Source organism: Dendropsophus ebraccatus, chromosome 5 (assembly GCF_027789765.1).
Source record: "Dendropsophus ebraccatus isolate aDenEbr1 chromosome 5, aDenEbr1.pat, whole genome shotgun sequence".
NCBI classification, from domain to species: domain Eukaryota; kingdom Metazoa; phylum Chordata; class Amphibia; order Anura; family Hylidae; genus Dendropsophus; species Dendropsophus ebraccatus.
Window position 1 is genome coordinate 152225781 of NC_091458.1, and position 22306 is coordinate 152248086.

General features: G+C 44.1%; 1 protein-coding gene across 5 annotated transcripts in view; it reads left to right on the forward strand.

Moving 5' to 3' along the window:
- Positions 1-17174, forward strand: part of MAP7D1 (MAP7 domain containing 1) — a 65056-nt gene extending 47882 nt beyond the window's left edge. For 2 of the 5 annotated variants that reach the window (XM_069971672.1, XM_069971668.1), the window contains 12 exons: positions 1613-1735; positions 1825-1964; positions 3267-3400; positions 3481-3815; positions 4290-4512; positions 5309-5501; positions 10210-10314; positions 12287-12331; positions 12432-12495; positions 12581-12680; positions 13967-14184; positions 16812-17174. In XM_069971672.1, coding sequence (XP_069827773.1) covers positions 1613-1735; positions 1825-1964; positions 3267-3400; positions 3481-3815; positions 4290-4512; positions 5309-5501; positions 10210-10314; positions 12287-12331; positions 12432-12495; positions 12581-12680; positions 13967-14184; positions 16812-16822 — 1691 coding nt within the window. In that variant the 3' untranslated portion in view covers positions 16823-17174. The remainder of the gene's footprint in view (positions 1-1612; positions 1736-1824; positions 1965-3266; positions 3401-3480; positions 3816-4289; positions 4513-5308; positions 5502-10209; positions 10315-12286; positions 12332-12431; positions 12496-12580; positions 12681-13966; positions 14185-16811) is intronic. The other 3 variants (XM_069971673.1, XM_069971669.1, XM_069971671.1) reach the window with 2 other exon arrangements.
- The last annotated feature ends 5132 nt before the right edge of the window (positions 17175-22306 follow it).

A 22306-nucleotide genomic window follows, 5' to 3' on the forward strand; every position in this document is an offset into this window, starting at 1 on the left:
CTATCGGTACCTTGATTGCGCATATGCAACTTTTTTATCACTTTTTATTACGATTTTTCTGGATTTGATGCGATCAAAAATGCGCAGTTTTGCACTTTGGGATTTTTTTGCGCTTACGCTGTTTACCCTGCGAGATCAGGAATGTGATTAATTAATAGTTCGGGCAATTACGCACGCGGCGATAGCAAACATGTTTGTTTATTTTTATTTATAACATTGGAAAAAGGGGGGTGATTCACACTTTTATTAGGGGAGGGGGCTTTTTACTAATAACATATTTTTTTTTTTTTTTTTTTTTTTAACTTTTACACTTATACTTAAAGCCCCCCTGGGGTTAGGGTTGTTCCCCCTGGTGTTAGGGTTATTCCCCATGGGGGACTTCTAGTATAAGTGCACTGATCTCTTATTGAGATCTATGCTGTATAGATATGCAGCATAGATCGATGAGATGCTGCAGCCAGAAGCAACCGAATGCCGAGCCGGGATCAGCGCCATTCTGGTGGAGACCCCGGCAGGTAACAGACACTGAGATCGCTCCTCCAGGACAACGTCCCAGGGCGATCTCCGCCACTAGACACCAGGGAACGGCTGCATCGGGTAATCTGATGCAGCTGGCATCTTTGACAGCTGCATCTGATTATCTAATTAGCGGGCACGGCGATCGGACCGTGCCCGCTAATAGCCGCAGTCCTGGACCTGGGACCGCAGTGGTTCAGAGCACGGCCCCTTTCTGAAAACCTGTGAGTGGCCCTGGACGTACGGGTACGTCCAGGGTTGCCTAAGGCTTAAAGAGTCACTGTCGTTTATTTGCAGAAATCAATAGTCCAGGAGATTTTAAGAAACTGTGTAATTGGGTTTATTAGGCAAATATGCCATTATCTGCATTTAAAAAGACTTTTCCCAGGTCCCCCCCTCCCTCCTCCCTCCTCTCCTTTCTGTCATCCACTGCTCAGAATCAGGAAATTGTGACTTGCTGCATCAGACACAACCCTGTCTGTTCTATAGAGGGGGAGGATGGAGTTAGCAGCAGAGAGCAGAGAACAAAGGATTACACAAACATAGAGCTGGGTGACGGCGGTATTCAGAGGTCAGAGAGGTCAGTGCTGACTGTCATAGGAGATAGAGGGTGATGTATTTGTAGATTAACTCTTTGTTGTCCTGTTTTGGTGTTTTATTTCCATCTCTCCATAGGAGAACAATAAAGACATGGGGGAGAGCTTCAAACTGCTTTTTCATGTTAAAAATTCATTTTTCGGCTAATAAACCCAATTACAAAGTTTCTTAAGATCGCCTAGACTATTGATTTCTGCAAAAAAATTTTCATGACAGTGACTTTTTAAACTGTTATGATGAGTTATGATGCCGGGAACTTCGAATTCCATTCCGTAGCACATTGCTCATATTCACGGACTGTGTACGGAAAGTGTGAATGCCCCCTTTGAGAGCAGAGAGAATTAATAGTCAGTCGCCCACTGAAGTAAGACATCTCCTACACACACACACACACACATATATATATCTGTCTTTTCATCTTCTCCCGATGTGCATGTCAAAGTTGCATTCACTATCCGTCCATTTATCGGCGTTGTTAACCTCCCTTCTCTCTTGGCAGACAGAAGCCTGCAGCTGAGCCCCTGGGAGAGCAGTATTGTTGATCGTCTGATGACGCCCACCTTGTCCTTCTTGGCGAGGAGCCGCAGTGCAGCAACACTACCTGGTAACAGCAGAGACTTGAGTAAGACTTACAGTGTTGTGTTTCTGTGGCCTCACATCGCGCCGTCAACTTTCTAGGTGTCTCACTCGCACGCCTTCTACTTTTACCAGGTTCCCTTGTATGTCCCCGTTCTGCCTCAGCAAGTCCGCTCACACCATGTAATAACCACAAGCATCGCTGCTCGGAGCGTCGTAGGACAACAGCCGGCAGTCCAGACACGACACCCAGAAAGAGGAGCGATTCATCCCCAGTGAGTAGCATCTTTTTTGCTGGAGGCGTAAAGGGTTACACAGTTACTTTTTTTTTTTTTTTTTGTCCTCATACTTTGTATGGCAATACATGTTAGCTCCATTCACTTCAATGGAACTGAGCTGCACAACCACTGGGGAATCATTTATTGTTAATATGGTGGAAGCTAAGTTAGTGCTCCACAAACTATGCCCGACATTGGCAAGATCAGCAAACAGCAGGGACTCCAAAGCAGAGATAACACTAAAGATGACAGCCCTGCATCTACAGTGTAGGCTCTGTACAAACAGGAGATTAATGACCTGGGGTGATGTCGTGATCACATGCTTCGTGTAATGTTGCCTTATATAGGTGGAGCAGTATGTATTGGTGCAGCCTGCGGTTGGCTTATTTAGGTGAAACAGTATGTATTGGTGCGGTATTGGGTTAGGCTGGGTTCACACTACGTTTTTGCAATCAGTTTTTTCCCCCAAAAAAACGGATGAAAAACTGATGAAAAAAACGGATTCAACTTTCTGCACCCGTTTTGATCTATTTTTCGGTTGACTTCCATTATAAAAAAATAAAAAAACTGATCAAAACGGATCATTTTTTTTAGCGTACACAAAAACGTGGTCGACCTCATTTTTGTGTCAACTAAAAAAAACGGATGCACACACATGCAGACGTTTTTTTCTATCCATTTTTCATCTGTTTTTTGCAAAAAACAGATGAAAAAAAAACGGATTGTAAAAACATAGAGTGAACCCAGCCTTATACAGGTGGAGCAGTGTGTATTGGTGCAGTGCAATGTTGGGTTATACAGGTGGAGCAGTATGTATTGGTGCAGCGTGGTGTTGGGTTAAACAGGTAAAACAGTATGTCTGGTGCAGTATTGGGTTATACAGGTGGAGCAGTATGTATTGGTGCAGTATTAGGTTATACAGGTGGAGCAGTATGTATTGGTGCAGTGTGGTGTTGGGTTATACGGGTGAAGCAGTGTGTATTTGTGCAGTATTGGATTATACAAGTGATGCAATATGCAGTGGTGCAGTTTGATGTTGGGTTATACAGGTGGAGCAGTATTTATTTCTGCACTATGGTGCGGATTTGACACTGCTCCGGAATATTATGTGCGCTACATAATGGTATCCGACGCTGCATAGTAGTGTCTGTTTGTTGTGAGGCCCCAGCATTAACATGGATCGACTGGTGAGGCCCAAGTTAAAAATGTTTGAGAAGCCCCTGACCTAAGGTGTCGGGTGTTTAACATGTTTTACCTATATGTACGCATAGGAAATTAATATAGACTTGTAATCTTTAGAAAAAGAAAGAGAAGAAGGAGAAAGATAGAGAAAATGAGCGGGAAAGAAGCGCTCTAAGTAGGGAGCGCATCATGAAGAAACGTCAGTCCCTTCCAGCAACTAAGAGCCGCGCGTCACCTACAGCCGACAAAAGGTGGGTCCAAAGCTGAACGAGAATGTGGCCGTTCATCCACTCGGCCAGCGATGTGTAATGATCTTTGTCCTTCTTCTTAGCAGCTTGAAGTCTAAAAATCGTCCGTCCTCGCCATCTACTAAGCGCCCGGTTTCGCCATCTACACCTAATAAGCGCCCAGTTTCACCCTTTCCAAGTCCGTCAACACCACTAACCCCGAAGCAACCCTCCCCGAAGGGTGCGCAGGTAACACCCAAGGCAAAAGCCAAGACGGAGAAACCAAGAGAAGAGAAGACCCCTGGAAAGGTCAAAGAGAAGAAAGCAGAACACAAGGCTGAGAAAGAGAGACAGCCGTCCCCTGCACCTCAGCTAGAGGAAACCACTAAGGCACAAGAAGCGCCAGACAGTGCCTCGGGTAGCACAGAACCAAAGCTAGGTAAGTACACCGACACTTGATGGGCATTTTTGTTGATTTTTATTAAAGGGGTACTCCAGTGACAAATGTTTTCTTTCAAATCAACTGGTATCAGAAAGTGCAAGAGATTTGTAATTTACTTCTGTTTAAAAATCTTAAATCTTCCAGTACTTATCAGCTACTGTATGTCCTGCAGGAAGTGGTGTTTTCTTTCCAGTCTGACGCAGTGTTCTTTGCTGCCACCTGTGTCCATGTCAGGAACTGTCCAGAGCAGTAGCAAATCCCCATAGAAAACCTCTCCTGCTCTCCAGACTGGAAAGACTACACCACTTCCTGCAGGACATACAGCTGCTAATAAGTACTGGAAGACTTGAGATTTTCAAATAGAAGTAAATGATACATTTCTGGTGCTTTCTGGTACCAGTTCATTTAAAAAAAAAAAAAAAAGAAACTTTCACTGGAGTTCCACTTTAAAATTGCCCTTTTATTTTTCAGATTCTAAAACTGTGGTTTTAAATGTCCCTCCTCCTGCACAAGCCCCCGCACCCGTTCCTGCGGCAGTGAACGCTCCCTCCCCAGCCCCCTCTCCAAGCAAGCCAATGGCCGGCACAACCGACAAAGAGGAAGCTGCCCGTCTGCTAGCAGAGAAGAGACGACAGGCCCGGGAGCAGAGAGAGCGAGAAGAGCAGGAGAGGCGGGAGAGAGAAGAACAGCAAAGGTGGAGACTCTCTATACTCTATACACACTGGCTACATTGTCACTTACAGATAGAATAAAGACACTGCTATGGATTTCATATCCATGCTTGTATTTTAGGGATCAGATTTGCTTGGAATACGTAAAAAAAAATTGCAGTATGTTAGATTTGTTGTGGATTGTTTTCCCAGATTTAAAGGATATAGTCATTGGCTGTATCCATGTTTTCCAGACAAACTTAGAGCTTTATCCAAGTTCAGCAGCCCCAGCTAATCAAATGCCGAACGATCGGGTTCAGATCGATACGAGCATGCTCGAGGTTCGCTCATCTCTAGACAGGATCTAAAAAATCCTGAGCTATTTTCTGGAAAGGACACCCTTCAGGAAAAAAGGTGTCCAGGAAATCTGTCCAGATTTCTTATCAGGAAATTCCTGACATATGAAGGGGGCCTTAGAGTATAGGTGTTAAACTCAGGCCCTCCTGCTGTAACTACAACTAAAGCTTGATGGGAATTGTAGTTTTGCAACAGCTGGAGGGCCACAGTTTGACCCCCCAGCCCTAAAGGATAGAAAACATCAGGTATTATGGGTTATTTCCTTTTCTATAGGTAATTTATCTTCCGTGTCGTCTCTGTACATCATGCCCCTACAGGTCTAGGTCTGCCGACCTCTGACCACTGCAACCAATCAGATAACCTGGAAGCCCACTCTTCCTTATTTATATGGAATCGTTATTGGCCCCGCACTAGTTCAGCCTGTGTGACTTGTTTGTAAAGTGTCATGGTTTCTTATTAATCGCAAAATTCTGCAAACTTTAGACAAGAAAGAGAAGAGCGAGCGCGTCGAGAGGCCGAAGAGAAACTGCAGAGAGAGGCAGAAGTGCGGCGACTCGAGGAGCAGAGGAGGATAGCGGAGGAGGAGAGACGTCAGCAGGAGGAGGAAGAACAGAGGAAGGCAGCGGAGGAAAAAGCCCGGAGCGAGCGAGAGGAGATGGAGAGACTGCAGAAACAAGTGAGAGATTACAGACTGTCTATAGCAGGGGTACTCAACAACTTTTAGTGAGGGTCCACTTACCGGGGTCTATTGTCAGATGAACGTCCGAGCTGAACTCAGTAGGAAACGTGTTTTGTTACTTTTCACAAAGGTTGTTGAACTATTTACATACAGAATTGCTGCTTATTAGTGGGGAAACTGGCATTTTCTCTCTCACCGGCCCTATCAAATTAGGTACAAAGGGGGTGATGACCCAGTAGTATATAGACCCTTGTGCGCTCTCCCCCAGTAGTATATAGCCCCCCTGTGTGCTCTCCCCCAGTAGTATATAGCCCCCTGTGCGCTCTCCCCCAGTAGTATATAGCCCCCTGTGTGCTCTCCCCCAGTAGTATATAGCCCCCTGTGCGCTCTCCCCCAGTAGTATATAGCCCCCCTGTGTGCTCTCCCCAGTAGTATATAGACTCCCTGTGTGCTCTCCCCCAGTAGTATATAGCCCCCTGTGCGCTCTCCCCCAGTAGTATATAGCCCCCCTGTGTGCTCTCCCCCAGTAGTATATAGCCCCCTGTGCGCTCTCCCCCAGTAGTATATAGCCCCCCTGTGTGCTCTCCCCCAGTAGTATATAGCCCCCTGTGCGCTCTCCCCCAGTAGTATATAGCCCCCCTGTGCGCTCTCCCCCAGTAGTATATAGCCCCCCTGTGCGCTCTCCCCCAGTAGTATATAGCCCCCCTGTGTGCTCTCCCCCAGTAATATATAGCCCCCTGTGTGCTCTCCCCCAGTAGTATATAGCCCCACTGTGTGCTCTCCCCCAGTAGTATATAGCCCCCCTGTGCGCTCTCCCCCAGTAGTATATAGCCCCCTGTGCGCTCTCCCCCAGTAGTATATAGCCCCCCTGTGTGCTCTCCCCCAGTAGTATATAGCCCCCCGTGCCTTCTCCCCCAGTAGTATATAGCCCCCCTGTGTGCTCTCCCCCTGTAGAATATAGCCCCCCTGTGTGCTCTCCCCTCCTATATAGCCCACCTGTGTGTTTTCGCATGTAGTATATAGCTCTCCCCCTCCCATATAGCCCCCCCCGTGTGCTCTCCCTCAGTAGTATATAGCTCCCCTGTGTGCTCTCCCCCACTAGTATATAGCTCCCCTGTGTGCTCTCCCCCACTAGTATATAGCCCCCCTGTGTGCTCTCCCCCACTAGTATATAGCCCCCCTGTGTGCTCTCCCCCAGTAGTATATAGCCCCCCTGTGCGCTCTCCCCCAGTAGTATATAGCCCCCCGTGCCTTCTCCCCCAGTAGTATATAGCCCCCCTGTGTGCTCTCCCCCTGTAGAATATAGCCCCCCTGTGTGCTCTCCCCTCCTATATAGCCCACCTGTGTGTTTTCGCATGTAGTATATAGCTCTCCCCCTCCCATATAGCCCCCCCCGTGTGCTCTCCCTCAGTAGTATATAGCTCCCCTGTGTGCTCTCCCCCTGTAGTATATAGCCTCCTGTGTGCTCTCCCCCCTGTCGGCTCTCCCCCTCCCATACACCATGTGATATTTAAAAAAAAACTTATACTCACCTGAGTCCGCCGCGTCCTCTTCTCTTCCCTCTTGTGGCCGCACTGCAGCGGTCACTAGAGGCCGCACTCCTCTGCCCTGGCGCCGGCGCAGTAACGTCACTCGAGCTCCGGCACCAGAAGGAGAGAGTGGCCTCTTGTGACCGCCGCGGCCACAAGAGTGACTGACAGGGAGGGACCCTGCCAATGGCTCTCTCTCTGTCAGTGCTGCCGCCGCACAGTAAATATGAGCGCTCACCGCAGCAGCGGTCCGGACAGCTGACCAAACCCGGACCGCGGTCCGCCAGTTGAGGACCCCTGGTCTACAGTATTGCAGAAAGTCACCTTGTTTGTTGGTCTGCACATCCGCTAGAACTGTTATGACTATGTGGGTGCACGCCGCCATGGCTGAAATACAGACACAAACATAAAGTACAGCAGCACAATACAAATACTGAGATATATACATAATATAAATATTTTTAAACTCCAGTGAAGTTCTTGGCATACCATTTTATTAAACAGTGTGTACCATCGCGCCACGATGCGGTGACCTCAGAAGGGACAGACGCTATACTATAGACATCTTGGACTCCACCCAAGCAGGGAAAAGCTGGATCCTACATGCCCAGAATATGTAGCCTTAAAGGGTTAGGTAAAATACATGTTCAGTAGTCTCCCTTCCTGGAGACTAACAATCTGCTCTATACTTGTTATTACTTTATCAGTCTCCTACCCCCTAGTTCTGAGCTGTTGCTTCCTTTTGCTCAAGGCACAAAAAACTGTGTGTGAGCTGTTCTCTCCCCCTTGCCCTCCCTTCACAGATGACTCATGTCAGAAGCATCCCTGGCCTGCTGTCTCTGCACTCTGTGATGCCAGGAGGGTTAATCATAGTGAGGTTACCAGCAACTTGACCTCAGACGGGGTTGGCCATCAACACAGAGTGCAGAAACACCTGAGCTGAGTATCCTTAAAGGAAGAGCGGGACAGAGAGAACAGCTCACGCACAATTTTATGTGTCTTGGGCAGATTGCAGCAGACTCAGAACTCAGTGAAGGAGGTAATAACCAGATAACCAATTTAATGTTAGCCCAGGTGAGGCATGTCTATAGTGTAGGGTTTGTGCTGCTGAGGTCACCTTATCATGGTGGGATGGTGCACACTATGGGGTAGATTTATCAAACATGGTGTAAAGTGAAACTGGCTCAGTTGCCCCTAGCAACCAATCAGATTCCACCTTTCATTCCTCACAGACTCTTTGGAAAATGAAAGGTGGAATCTGATTGGTTGCTAGGGGCGACTGAGCCAGTCTCACTTTACACCATGTTTGATAAATCTCCCCCTATTTGTTTTAATGCAGTGTGCTGTTTTACTTTTTTGTGTTCTTATGTCATTGGGGAGTTTTGATCCGCGGGATCAGGAGAACGAGTTCCCAGTGATCTCCCATCTGGGCGGCCTTGTTATAAGCCTATGCGGCCGCCCAGACTGAGATGATTGGCAGCCGGGTTCTCCTGATCACTCAGCAGTGAGATCCCCATTAATCAAAACCTTTCACATGTCACATGATCCGTCAAAACCGAAATTTATAGGGAATAGTTAAATGTAGAAGCCTATTGTGCTGAGTGCTGTAGGGGCAGAGGAGTTATTGAGGCGGATGTCCTGTTCCCCAGTCATATGACCGATTCATAACAGATAACACAATACATATGCAGCACTAAGCCTGGCAAATATATTTACTGCTGCAACAAGGAAGGGCTATACTGCCTCCTACTGGCTTTAGTGTGTAAAAACCAGATTTATTTTATTCTGTATTTGTTCACCATCCTGGATTTTTCTGTATTTAAAAGAAACTTGTCACTATTGTTATAGTAAATGGGTCGCCTAGATTTTTTTAATAATCTTTTTTTATTTTACTTTTTTTATAAAATTGTCCATTATTATGGGGGTGGGGGGTGGGGGGGGTGAGCTACTTTAACACCATTTAGAGTTATACTTTACAGCAAGCCCCATGGACAGAGGCACAATATACTGAGGCTGACCCTATTCACTTCTGTGTTTTGAGGATTTCCTTAGGTGATATATTTCTAGTCTATACAGCAGGTAGGGGGAAGACATTGCCTATTGTGGATGGACTGATGGGTCCATCTTCTCTATACTTGTGGATGGACTGATGGGCCCATCTTCTCTATACTTGTGGATGGACTGACGGGCCCATCTTCTCTATACTTGTGGATGGACTGACGGGCCCATCTTCTCTATACTTGTGGATGGACTGACGGGCCCATCTTCTCTATACTTGTGGATGGACTGACGGGCCCATCTTCTCTATACTTGTGGATGGACTGACGGGCCCATCTTCTCTATACTTGTGGATGGACTGACGGGCCCATCTTCCCTATACTTGTGGATGGACTGACGGGCCCATCTTCTCTATACTTGTGGTTGGACTGATGGGCCCATCTGCTCTATACTTGTAGATGGACTGACGGGCCCATCTTCTCTATACTTGTAGATGGACTGACGGGCCCATCTTCTCTATACTTGTGGTTGGACTGATGGGCCCATCTTCTCTATACTTGTAGATGGACTGACGCGCCCATCTTCTCTATACTTGTAGATGGACTGACGGGCCCATCTTTTCTATACCAGTGACACCTTTCTGTCTGTGATAATGAAAACTTTATAACACAAAGGGCCCACAAAACTTATAGTCTGTGGAAGGACTGGGTCTGCAGTTGAGCCTTAATGTCCTTCCAGATAATATTGGTTTTGTAAAGATTTCCCGTTCTGTAATTTCATGCCCCTCGTCATATTGGTATAAATACATGGGGGGAGATTTATCAAACATGGTATATAGTGAAACTGGCTCAGTTGCCCCTAGAAACCAATCAGATTCCACCTTTCATTTTCCAAAGCGTCTGTGAGGAATGAGAGGTGGGATCTGATTGGTTGCTAGGGGCAACTGAGCCAGTTTCACTTTACACCATGTTCAATAAATCTCCCCCATGGACTTCAATAATGGGCTTTTGTTACCATAACCATCTTATGTGTGTTTTGCTGCGGATTTGACAGCAATCACTAACTGTTACACTGTTATAGAAAACTGCATGTAATTAAAAAAAAAAAAAAAAAAACACATTTTTCACATTCCTATGAAAACAATTTTTACATTTTTAGAACCTTTTTTTTTTAAACAGAAAGAAGAAGCAGAAGCCAAAGCTCGTGAAGAAGCAGAAAAGCAGAGACTGGAGAGAGAACAGCACTTCCAGAGAGAAGAGCAGGAGCGTCTGGAGAGGAAGAAGGTGACGAACCTTTAACTTAAAGAATATTCTGTTTGTGGAAAGTGTGAAAGTTTAATGAAACATTGTCATGTCAGTATCAGGCCAGTATTTGGCAGCTGTTTTTTTTGGACGGCTGTCATTGCTTAGCCAAATAGCAGCCATTATTTTTTTTTAAAATGGGCGTTTTGTGGAATATCGGTCGTTGTTTTAAAATAACAGTCATTTTTGGCCGTAAAATGACGGCCATCCAAAAAAACAGCTGTCAAACAGCCATAAAAAGACGTTTTGTGTGGTTGTGGCCTTAGAAGGCTGGCTGGACATTAAGGACATTAAGGGAGAGATTTATCAAACATGGTGTAAAGTGACACTGGCTCAGTTGCCCCTAGCAACCAATCAGATTCCACCTTTCATTCTGTGAGGAATGAAAGGTGGAATCTGATTGGTTGCTAGGGGCGACTGAGCCAGTGTCACTTTACACCATGTTTGATGAATCTCCCCCTAGATGTCTAAGTATGGCAGTCGGGACCCCGCTGTATCTAGCGTTCCTGCTAGATTAACCCTTTACATGCCATAACATGTCAGGAGTAAGCTTGTCAGTGACCCTTGGTTTCAATGGCAGTCGGAGGCCTTGTTAAAGCCCTAAGGCCTGCCATGGATGCCAGAGTACCTGACCGTGTCAGGCTCAATACACTATGCTACAGGGCTAGTGCAGTGTAATATAGCAGCGATCTGTTTATTGCTGTAAAAGAACTTTTTGTGGGGCAAGAAATAAATTACAAAATATAAAAAAGTATATAAAATATTTAAAATCCCCCCCCCCCCAATAAACAGTATGGGGGGTGATTTATCAAACATGATGTAAAGTGAAACAGGCTCAGTTGCCCCTAACAACCAATCAGATTCCACCTTTCATTTTCCAAAGAGTCTGTGAGGAATGAGAGATGGAATCTGATTGGTTGCTAGGGGAAACTGAGCCAGTTTCACTTTACACCATGTTTGATAAATTGTGTATAGCCATGTCCATAAAGACCTGAACAATAAGATTTTTTTAATTCATCTACATACATTTGGCATCACTGTAAATCTAGAGAGAAAAAAATATTGTGTTATTTTTGCTGTGTGGTAAACAAAATAATATTTATTTTTTTTTGCGATTTCCCTGCAAAAAAAATTAACAAAAATTTACCAATAAGATATATGAACACAAAATTGGCATAATTAAAAAGTACATTAAAACTATTCCTGTAAAAAATAAGCCCTAATATGCTTGCGGGGCAACCATAGAGAAATGAAAAAAAAAAAAAAAAATTACTTAAGCATTAAAGGGGTATTCCACTCAGGTAAAATACATGTTGACTCATTCACCTGCTAGAGACTAACAATTCATTCCATATATATCTTTACCTTTTTGGTCTCCTTCCCCCCCCCCCAGTTCTGAGCTGCTGCTTTCTGCTGAAGACACAGAAAACTGTGTGTGAGCTGTTCACTCCATGTCCCCCTCCTTCCGAGACAGATCATGTTAACAGCAACCCTGGCCTGCTGTCTCTGCACTCTCTAATGCTGGGAGTCTTAATCTGAGGTCAATTTGCTGATGACCTAGCTGTGATTATGCCTCCCAGCATTACAGAGTACAGAGACACCCGGCCAGGGACGCTGTTTACATAAGTCATTTCAGAATTGAGTAGGGGGATCAGAGTGGAGACTGAGTGATCAGCTCATAAACAGTTTTCTGTGTCTTCAGTAGAAAGCAGCAGCTCAGAACTGGAGGAAGGAGACTGAAAAGATAATAACATGTATGGAATGAATTGTTAGTCTCCAGGAGGGGGGATGATTCAGCATGTATTTTACCTGAGCGGAATACCCCTTTAAGGCCCAGAATATATGCCAGAGGAAGGGGTTTGATATTCTGTGAATCCATAACATCACTTGCAATGTTGCCAGATCTGTTCCATTTGGATTGTACATGCTCACTCCTGATATTTGCTTATTTCAGCGTCTTGAAGAGATAATGAAGAGAACACGGAAATCCGACGCCCATGTAAGTAGATCACGTGTTTGGTCGCCAGCACGAGCACTGCCACAAAACACGTTTTACTTGACGTTCACGTTTCTAATGTGAAGCTGGTGATTTCTTATAGAAAAAGGAAGATAAACAAGCAGTGAACGGGAAGGAGACCAGACAAGAATCCACTCCCAGCAAAGGTGATTCCTGAGGAAAGCAACAACGTCCGGCCGTTACACTGAGGGTTACTGGACTAAAACTAATAAAAATCTCCTGTGTTTGCAGATGAAGCAGAATCCTCAGAAGAAAACCTGAAGATTGAGCTTCCGGAGAAGAAAGTGGTGAGGATACAGGAGAGAATGGCAGCACCAGACGTGCCTCAGGGGTGAGTGCCAGCACAGCTGGAGCCTTGTTTATAGTCGCTGACTAAAGCCTCCCCTCCCCTGCAGTATATCTAATCGAACTGCAGCAAAACGGAGGGGTTCTCTAATGTTGCTGTTGACATCGCCCTGTGCATTGTGCTAGAAAGCTAGAAAATTCCTCATGTATTGCAGTGAAAATTGCTGGGAAGTAGTTACTCAAAAGGGCAAACGTGGCCTTAGTCTTAAAACATTTATGATTATTAAAGGGGAACAGATTTACTTTTATTTAAAAGACTCAATTCTTTCAAATATTTCGGTACTTATCAGCTGCTGTATGTCCTGCAGGAAGTCGTGTATTCTTTCTGGTCTGACACAGTGCTCTCTGCTGCCACCTCTGTCCATGTGAGGAACTGTGCTGAGCAGGATATTTTTTTCTATGAGGATTTGCTTCTACTCTGGACAGTTCCTGACACAGACAGAGGTGGCAGCAGAGAGCACTGTGTCAGACTGGAAAGAATAAACCACTTCCTGCAGCACATGCAGCGGCTGATAAGTACTGGAAGACTGGAGATTTTTTTTTTTTTTTAATAGTAAATCACAAAACTTTATAACTTTCTGACACCAGTTAATTTAAAAGAATTTTCTACAGTGTCTGCCCATAACAGGAACTGTCCAGAGCAGTAGGAAATCCCCATAGAAACCCCCCCCCTGCTCTGATTGGTGGTATAGCTAGAGAACCATAACCCTTTTTTGGCTACTGTGCCAGTAATACGGATTTCCTCCTTACAGTGTATGAATGCAATTTACCTGTTAGGAGGTCCTCTACTAACTATTGTTGTCTATGTCCATGAGTCGTGCTGTAAAACAGGTCACTAAATGTTGACAATACATGTTGACAGTGGTACCAGACAGGATGAGTAATTGATCTATACATTGACGACAATTAAATTTAATGTGTCACTGTTTCTAAACATTTTAGACTTTGTCAAAAGTTTTGATTGGTTCGGGTCTGAGCGTTCACACCTGTAACGTTCGGGAGAAGACCGCACTAAGCGCGGTCCTCTCCCGGCTGCATGTCACGTAATAAGTCAGGCTTATGGTGTAAGTCTATGTAGGCACCAATCTAAATTTTGACTTTAACAAACGTCAGGTACTCTTTAAACTTTCAAGTATTTTGTAAAACTGCATTCTAGCTCACACAAGATGGCCGCCCCCATATACATTTATGTTCTAAGCTGTTGTTGTAACCTACAACCAAACAATGACGAACTAATATATTGAATCATTATTTTTTTTTATTTTTTTTTAGGGTACCAGGACACATAGTGAATGGGGTACAACCCTCCAAACAGGAAAATGGATTCTCCTCTAAAGATTCGTCTCCTGCGTTTGAGGAGGTGATCACCCTGTCTGATATTAGCAGTTCCAATGGAGAGAAGGTTATTCCTCCCGCAGAGCCCATTATCGCTTTCGGAGGCAAAGATGCTTTCATAAAAAAGCCGACTGTTCAACCGCCTCAAATAACGGGTGAGCACATCGGCCGTTCTTTATGTACAAGATGGTCCAGGGAACTCTATGATTATGAGCAGCTTTAAGATCCTAGAAGTCAGCCTGAGAAATTGGCCAGTGCAGGTCAGGGTGACCATTGTCTGCAAGGCTGAAAATACAAGTGTGCCACATCATTGGCGATATTTAAAGCGTAACTGTCATTTCAGGGTCATTTTTCTGAAAACTTTAAATATCAACAGTACAAGCGATTTTAAGAAACTCTGTAATAGGTTTTATGTACTAAAAGAGTTTCCTTCTGTACTGAAAAAGCAATCTCCCAGCCTCCCCCCTCACATCAGATGAAGCAGGATTTCTGTCTCCATTATGTGGCTATGGAGAGGGGAGGGGCTGTTAGGAGTGACTGAGCACAGAGCAGTCCTGCACAGCACAACACCCTGCAATCTTCTCTCAGTAAGTTCATAGATAAGCACTGACCTTTCTGACACCTGAATTAGGCATTTTAGGTGCCCAAAGAGTCTCCAAACGGCTGACCTTCATGTCACCTCTTCCTGCTCCCTCATCTCCCTCAGCCCCTCCCCCCTTCATAGGCTTACAATGGAGAGAGCAGAGCCCGTCTTCACTGGCTTCTCTGTAATGAAGACGTGTTTGCCTGATAATGCACAGATAAGAAGTCAGGGGGGGAGGCTGGGAGATTGCTTCTTGAGTACAGAAGGAGGCTTTTTTGGCTGATAAAACCTATTACAGAGTTTCTTAAAATCGCTTATACTACTGATTTCTGCAATAAAAAAAAACATGACAGTTACGCTTTAAGAGTCCGTTGTGCGTGTTTTTTTTTTGTTTGTGTGTTTTTACTTGCTGTCATGATTGGTCAGTTTAGTCTGGTTTGTTGCTGGTAAGTTTGTTTGTAAGAATTCTGGCCAATCAAAATCTTATGCATATCGGCAGCTTAAAGGGGTTTTCCGATTTAAACTTATTTTATTCCCTATGCACAGAATAGGGTATAAGTATGAGATCGCAGGGGGTCCAACCTCTGTGTCCCCTGGGGATCTCTAGATCGGGCCCCTAGCTCCTTAGTTTTGAATGGAGCAGCGGGTCAGCGCATGACCTGCAGCTCCATTCATTCTCTGTGGAGCCACCGGAGATATCAGCAGAATTCCGTACTCTGCTCTCTCCCCTGCAGTTCCATAGAGAATGAAAGGAACTGTGAGTCATGCGCTGACCCACTGCACCATTTAAAACAAGGGAGCCAGGGCGCCGATCTAGATATCCTCGGGGGGCACAGAGGTTGGACCTCTGGATAGGGGACAAGTAGAGTTAAAGTGGTTATCCAGCAATAGAAAAACATGGCCACTTTCTTCCAGCGACAGCACCACTCTTGTCTCCAGCTCAGGTGCGGTTTGCAATTAAGCTCCATTCACTACAATGGAACTGAGCTGCAAAACCCGCACCCAACCTGGAGACAAAAAAGGGGCCATGTTTTTCTAACACTGGATAACCGCTTAATCTAAAAAAAAAAAAAAAACATGGACCAAAATCATGGAAGTCCTGGCATTGTGATTCATGATGTTGGGAGCTCATAAACAATTTAAAGTTTGTGCTGATCAGTATGCAGCGAAGCAGTAAGGGTTGCCATTGGCCGGGGTAGCTTTGGCAGGTTTGTGGCTGCTAGGTGGGTGTGCGTCACTTGGGCACTTGTCGTGGTAGCCTGGAGCAGCGTTGGTACCAGTCCCAGTCAGACAGGCAATGCTTGCACAGGTTTTGATAACCCAAGTGTAACCTGGTGTGTAGGTGCAAAATGATAGGTAGAGTCCAGCAGCTTAACCAGAATAACGTCCGTTTACTTAAATTCTAAAGCGCAATGCAACAATAAGGCTTCAGTAACTGCAGTTGCAGGTAAGAGATAGAAGAAGCAGTAACTGTAGATGTGAGGGTAGAGGAGCATCTTGAGGGCCCTGTCTAAGGTAGCTGTGTACCCTGTCGGGATAGCGTAGTTTAAGGTAGAAGAAGGTACTAGTACTCATCTATCTGCAGCATAATGCCCTACAGAGTCGGGATACCCATCCTATTAAGGTCTCAGGTCCGTGCTTTGGGTTGAACAGACTTCCCGAAACTTTTCAGGATAGCCGTGCCTTACAGGAGGGTACGTAGGCAAGTTGCAGCTTTGTCCTACTGGGGTTAATACCTAGCTAAGGTATGCTGCCCTGTGTCTTGTAGAGAGTATCCCCGGCGTGGACAAGGTGATCCTCGGAGGACATCTTTCCTCCTGAAGGATCTAGCACTGCATGCTAGCAGTGGTGACTTGCACAAGAAAAACCCTCTCTGTCTTTGTGTCTCTCTCTCCAACTCCTGACTGAACTAGAAGACCCTCCCACCAGGAACTAATCTCCCTCTTATAGGGGCAAAACTAAACCTCCTGATTGGAGGGGGTGTGTAGTGCAAAAGAGAAAACGAAGGAGATCGGACAGAATAAGGAGGCAAACAGGCCTAATACACCCTATTAGGCATACAGAAAACACAGTAGTGACATCTAGTGGGGAAAACACAGAATACACTTCAACCATATCCCACTGTGAGTATCTCTTGTATATGTCATGCCATATTTTGCTCTGCGTTCATTTCCCTGTATTTTTTCTTTTCCATTGCAGAAGTCCTGTAACATTTTCAACGTTGGTTCCTGTTGGCTCCGAAGACCTTGGGGAAACTAGCGAGAAGCTTTGGGACAAAGTCATTATGTTTTATTCTTTCAGCTGTTTGCATGAAAGCAAAATGGTTTCCACTGTCGATGGCTCAATGACAACTGAACGAGCCGAAAGGAATCTGTTAACCCCGACAATGGTGGTTACAGCTATGAGAGATGACCTGTGCCACCATCTATCTACCACTGACAAATACTGGACACCACTTAGTGGTATTATTTTTGTGTTTTTTTTTTTTTTTCTTTTTAACATGCACCTTATATTAAAACAAGACTGACAAGGTTTAGCTCACAAGACGGAAAAAAAAAAAGGAAAAAAAAAAAAGATTCAAGTGGAATATCCCGGCCATGGTTGAAAATGCGTGGATGAGCTTGCTGGTGTTCCTAATTCTGTAGCTATTTAATAAGAAGAGACTGCTGGGTACAATGATGTATGTGAATTCTGTAAATAAAACCTCACAGTGTTACATCCACAGGGCTGGATTATTGCTGCTCTCTTTGCCTGGGATAGAAATAAATTCAACTATTACTTATTGGGGGGGATGAACTGGGGGAGACAGACATAGACGTCTATTACATTATATAACTTTCTGTGACAGGGGAACTCCGGTGAATTTTTTTTTTTTTTTTTTTTTTAATTCAACTGGTCAATTCAAAAGTTATATAAATTAGCAAATTACTTCTATTTAAAAAAAAAAAACACATCAAGTCTTTAAGTACTTATCAGCTGCTGTAGGTCCTGCAAGAAATGTTGTAGTCATAGAATATAGAAGATTGTTGGCAAAAAAAGACCACTGGGTCCATCTAGTCTGCCTTTATATTATTTCCTTTCTCATTATCTTAGGATAGATATCGTATATGTATATACCAGGAATGTTTACATTCCCTTATTGTGGATTTACTAACTACATCTGCTGGAAGTTTGTTCCAAGCATCTACTACTCCTTCAGTAAAGTAATATTTGTTGTTGACTTTTTTATAAAAAAAAAACCAAAAAACTGTATATATATACAGTGTGTGTTTTATTTATAATATATATATATAATATATATATATATATAATATATATATATATATATATATACACACATATCCCAGCATACCATTATGTATATATACAGCCCACTGGAGACTCAATTAAGGCTGTCAGAAATCCCTACCGCTGAATCCTTCTGCTCTGAAGTCTTTGCCGACACGGAACTGCTGATATGATACTCTGAAAGACAATTCCCTCCTCCCCAAGTGCATTATTTTACATTTGGAAACATTGAACTGCAGTTTCCATCATGCTATTATCTTCGCTTTAATGAGCAAATTAGATGTTTGACGCTCTTGGGGCGGGGCTACCACCTTAAGTGCACCAATTCACCCTGCTGGCCCAAGCCTTCTCTTGAATATTTGATGCTCTGCAATGCCGGAATGACATCACTGCAGAGTGTCGCCTGGGTGATAAGCTGACGGGGCGGATAGGTGTGCAGCAGGTGGTAGTCCCCTCCCCTCCTGTCCCCGACCCAGTGCACCAAACCGCCTAATTTGCATATTGAATAAAGTAAAGATTTACTGCTGAGGGTGAAGGTAAGAAAAGATGAATCCAAAAAAAAATCAGCCAAGCTGTAATACCAGACACAATCTCTGGATGGGTACAGTGATGTTTCTAGAAGAAAGCAGCCATGTTTTATAATCATCTGGGCCCCCTCTAATTTCATTATATCTTAAAAAGGATTGGAGCACCAAACTTATTACTACTACTAATGGGAGCCTGTGGTATACCAATGGGTTAAAGGGAACCAATCACCAACATTTCAGGTACTTAAAAAGACTCTTTTAGTAAGTTTATGGCGTCCTATCTCAGGGTAGCATAAACCAGTGACAAATAGCAAAACACAATGATGTATCACTTACATTGTTCTGTGCAGCTGATCCAGAGATCTCCTCCTAAATAACATGGACAATAAGTAGTCCTCTCCATTATGTGCATGAGCTTAGTAGTCCTGGATATTCATGAGAAGCAGAAAACCCCGCCCACCAGCTGCTGATTGCCAGCTTTGTATAAGCAGTCAACTGTCAATCAGCAGCTGGAGGGCGGGGGAAGGGGTGTGGCAAGAATTCTATTCTCCTGCATATTAGGAGAACGGCTGAACAGAATGATATAAGTAATACACCGATCTGTTCAGCATTTATATCGCTTTATGCTAGTGACAGATTTTCTTTAAAGGGGAAGTCCGGCCAAAATAATTTTTTTTATATGCTATTACTTATGGAAAGTTATACAATTTTCTAATGTACATTAATTATGGGAAATGCTCATATACTGCTATTTCCCTTAATTTAGTGTATCAGGAAGTGTTAGAATTATCTCTGAAGCAGTGACGTCACAACGAATGGTGTAATTCCTATGGAGTGTCCAGCAGGGGGCGCTCTATATATAGAAGTCAATGAGTACCATTGACTTCTATATATAGTGCGCCCCTGCTGGACATTCTATTGAATCATTTGATGTGTTTGTAATGTAATGTTATGTACTGTACTTTGTGATTGAATACATTTATGGAATACTTTAGGGAACAAGTGGGGGAGGGCTGACGCGACCGGCATGCAGGAGCAGAGAGCGGCGGCTGGCGTGTAATTCCATAGGAATTACACCATTCGTCGTGACGTCACTGCTTCTGAGAGAATTCTAACACTTCCTGATACACTAAATTAAGGGAAATAGCAGTATAGGTGGATTTCCCATAATTAATTTACATTAGAAAATTGTATAACTTTCCATAATAAATAACATAGAAAAATAATTTTGGCCGGACTTCTCCCTTTAAGTAAAAATTCTACATAAAAATTTTATTTTACAATACAATGTTACCTTACATACAACTTAGGCTGGGTTCGCACTACATTTTTGTAATTCGTTTTTTGCAAAAAACTGATGCATTTGTGTGCATCCGTTTTGATCTGTTTGACTTCCATTATAAAAAAACGGATCAAAACAGATCCGTTTTTTTAACGGACACAAAAATTAGGTCGAGTACGTTGTTGTGTACGATAAAAAAAAAAAACAGATCAATTTTGATCGTTTTTTTTTTTTTTTATTATAATGGAAGTCATAAGAGGTAATTTGCATACGGAGTGGAAGATGATAAAACAGTTTTCAGGCACAAGCGCAGCATGTAGTCGTATGTAAGGAAACCTTGTATTGAGAGGTTTTATGCTGTATTTTTACCCTAGTACCCAAAATTTTGACGATTGGTTCCCTTTAATTTCCCCTTCTGAGAAAATTTCTGCTTTGGTATATAGGCCCCGATTGTGTTTTAGAAGAGACTAAAGCAGGTAAGACAAATCCTGTGACGAGGTGCCCCAAGGGCTGTAGCCACGCCCCCAGTGCACCAAACTGCCTCATTAGCATATAAACAAGCTACATTAAAATGGTGCCGAGGATGGAGGTAAGAAACGTATGATCCCCAGCACCCTGTGCGCTATAGGAACATTATAGCATGTTAGAGACTTTTTCAGGCCTTAAAATATGCCCCCCCCCCAAAAAAAAAAAAAAAAAAAAAAATGTAATGTGCACATAGGCTAAGGCTTCTGAAGGTGTGCACAAGGTAAGGCCATGCTGTCACTACCTGTGGCCTGTTGGTGTTTGCCTGCAGACTTTCTATAGTACTGGATTATGTGTGTGCTATAAACCATTGTATTCTTTCTATCCTCCTTCATACACGCCAGATCAGTCATCTCATCATGTGCTATAACAGGGATGGGGAACCTTGGGCCCTATAACTGTTTGCAAAACTACAACTCCCATCATGCCTGGACAACCAGAGCGGCAGTGCTGCATCAGCTGGAGAGCCAATGTTCCCCATCCCTGTGCTGTATGATGTAAAATAAAAGGGAAACATCTCCCTCTAGTGGCTGCAAGGCCGTCCTGCTGCCAACAGTGTGTAATATCTGATGGCACTGGCCAAATAGTGTTAAATCCAGCCCATAGGCGTTTATTGGTGCAGGGGAAGAAGACGTGGGTGACGGTCATTTCGCAGACTTTTCCCCTTTGTTTGGCCCTGACATCATCTCGGTACTAATTCTATTAATACATGACTGAAAAAAAACAAAAAAAAAACATTTAAAAATCACAATTCACGCAGTATGTGAATTTATAGGCAACAAGCTTTAAGCAACTACATTGCTATTGATCTGTTTGTTTAACCCTATCAGGCCCAGTGCTTGATAGTAACCATAAGTGACGTCTATCCCCTCCTGTCCTAGGAGGATATGTACCTGAAAGAGTCCCGGAAATTTTATACAACGCTTTTGGGAACCTTTCTCATATGTGAGATGAAGGAACTTCATTATTGGTTATCGGTGGCTGAAGAAGTTGGATGCAGCCCTAAGGCTGCTGGGAAAACATGGATACGGCCTATAACCTATAGCTGTATTCATGTTTTCCAGGGCTCCCTAGGGCTGCATCCACCTTCTTCAGTCACCGATAATCAAGTGCAGAGCGATGAGGTTGGGGCGGACTCAAGCGTGTTCGAGGTTCGCTCATCTCCACACACCCTTTGCCTGTATCGATAGGTCCATCATGTTCCGGGGAGCACTTCCACATCGGCGAACGGTTTTACCTACATAAAAGAAATTACATGTACAAATAATGTACCACAATATTCTCACCCCACAAGGAAATATGTCTAGAACCCGACATAGAAGAGCGATAAGTGAATGTCCTTATCTGAAATTATCTTTTAAAGGGAATCTGTCAGCTCCTGGGCCCTATCTAAGTTGCTTACAGTGTGCTGTAGCTGACAGTCCCCTTGTGAGTATGGTGCTTTTCATAAACGCCAAAACTGGCTGTGTCCCCTATGGGTTTTAATTTCCATCAGGGGATTCAAACCAGAGATTAAACTGCTGGCAGGTCTCTAGACAGGGGAGTTACCCCCAGACCACAGCTCCAGCACATTTGGGGAGAAGAGATTCAATTATACCTGAGTGTTTCTTTCAGACATAAACTGCCTACAGAGGACTGATCTGCAATCTGACAGCTGAGCGAGCAGGAGGCCGGGCAGCATTGATTATTCTGCTGTTATGTTCCTAGAGAGTGCAAGAAAAAGAGAAGGATAGAGATAGGTAGAAAAGAGAAAGAGCTCTCATTGGTGCACAGATCACAGAGACAGCTGTGCAATACTTAGGCATACCACTAGCGACATCTAGTGGTAAAACTACCACTAACACTTTGAAGTACAAGCTTTTCCAAGGGTTGCAAAGACAAGGAACACCTGTGGTGGGACACCACAACCTATTACTCGGAGTGATAATAGCCCGAATTCGCTCTGTGTAACAGTGACAATGATCAGCTGATGAAACGATCATTGGCTGATCGTTGGTTTGGACCAAAAATCGTCAGACGCCGACCGTGCATCATTACGTGTAATAGCAATGCGCAGAAGGGATATCTGGCTA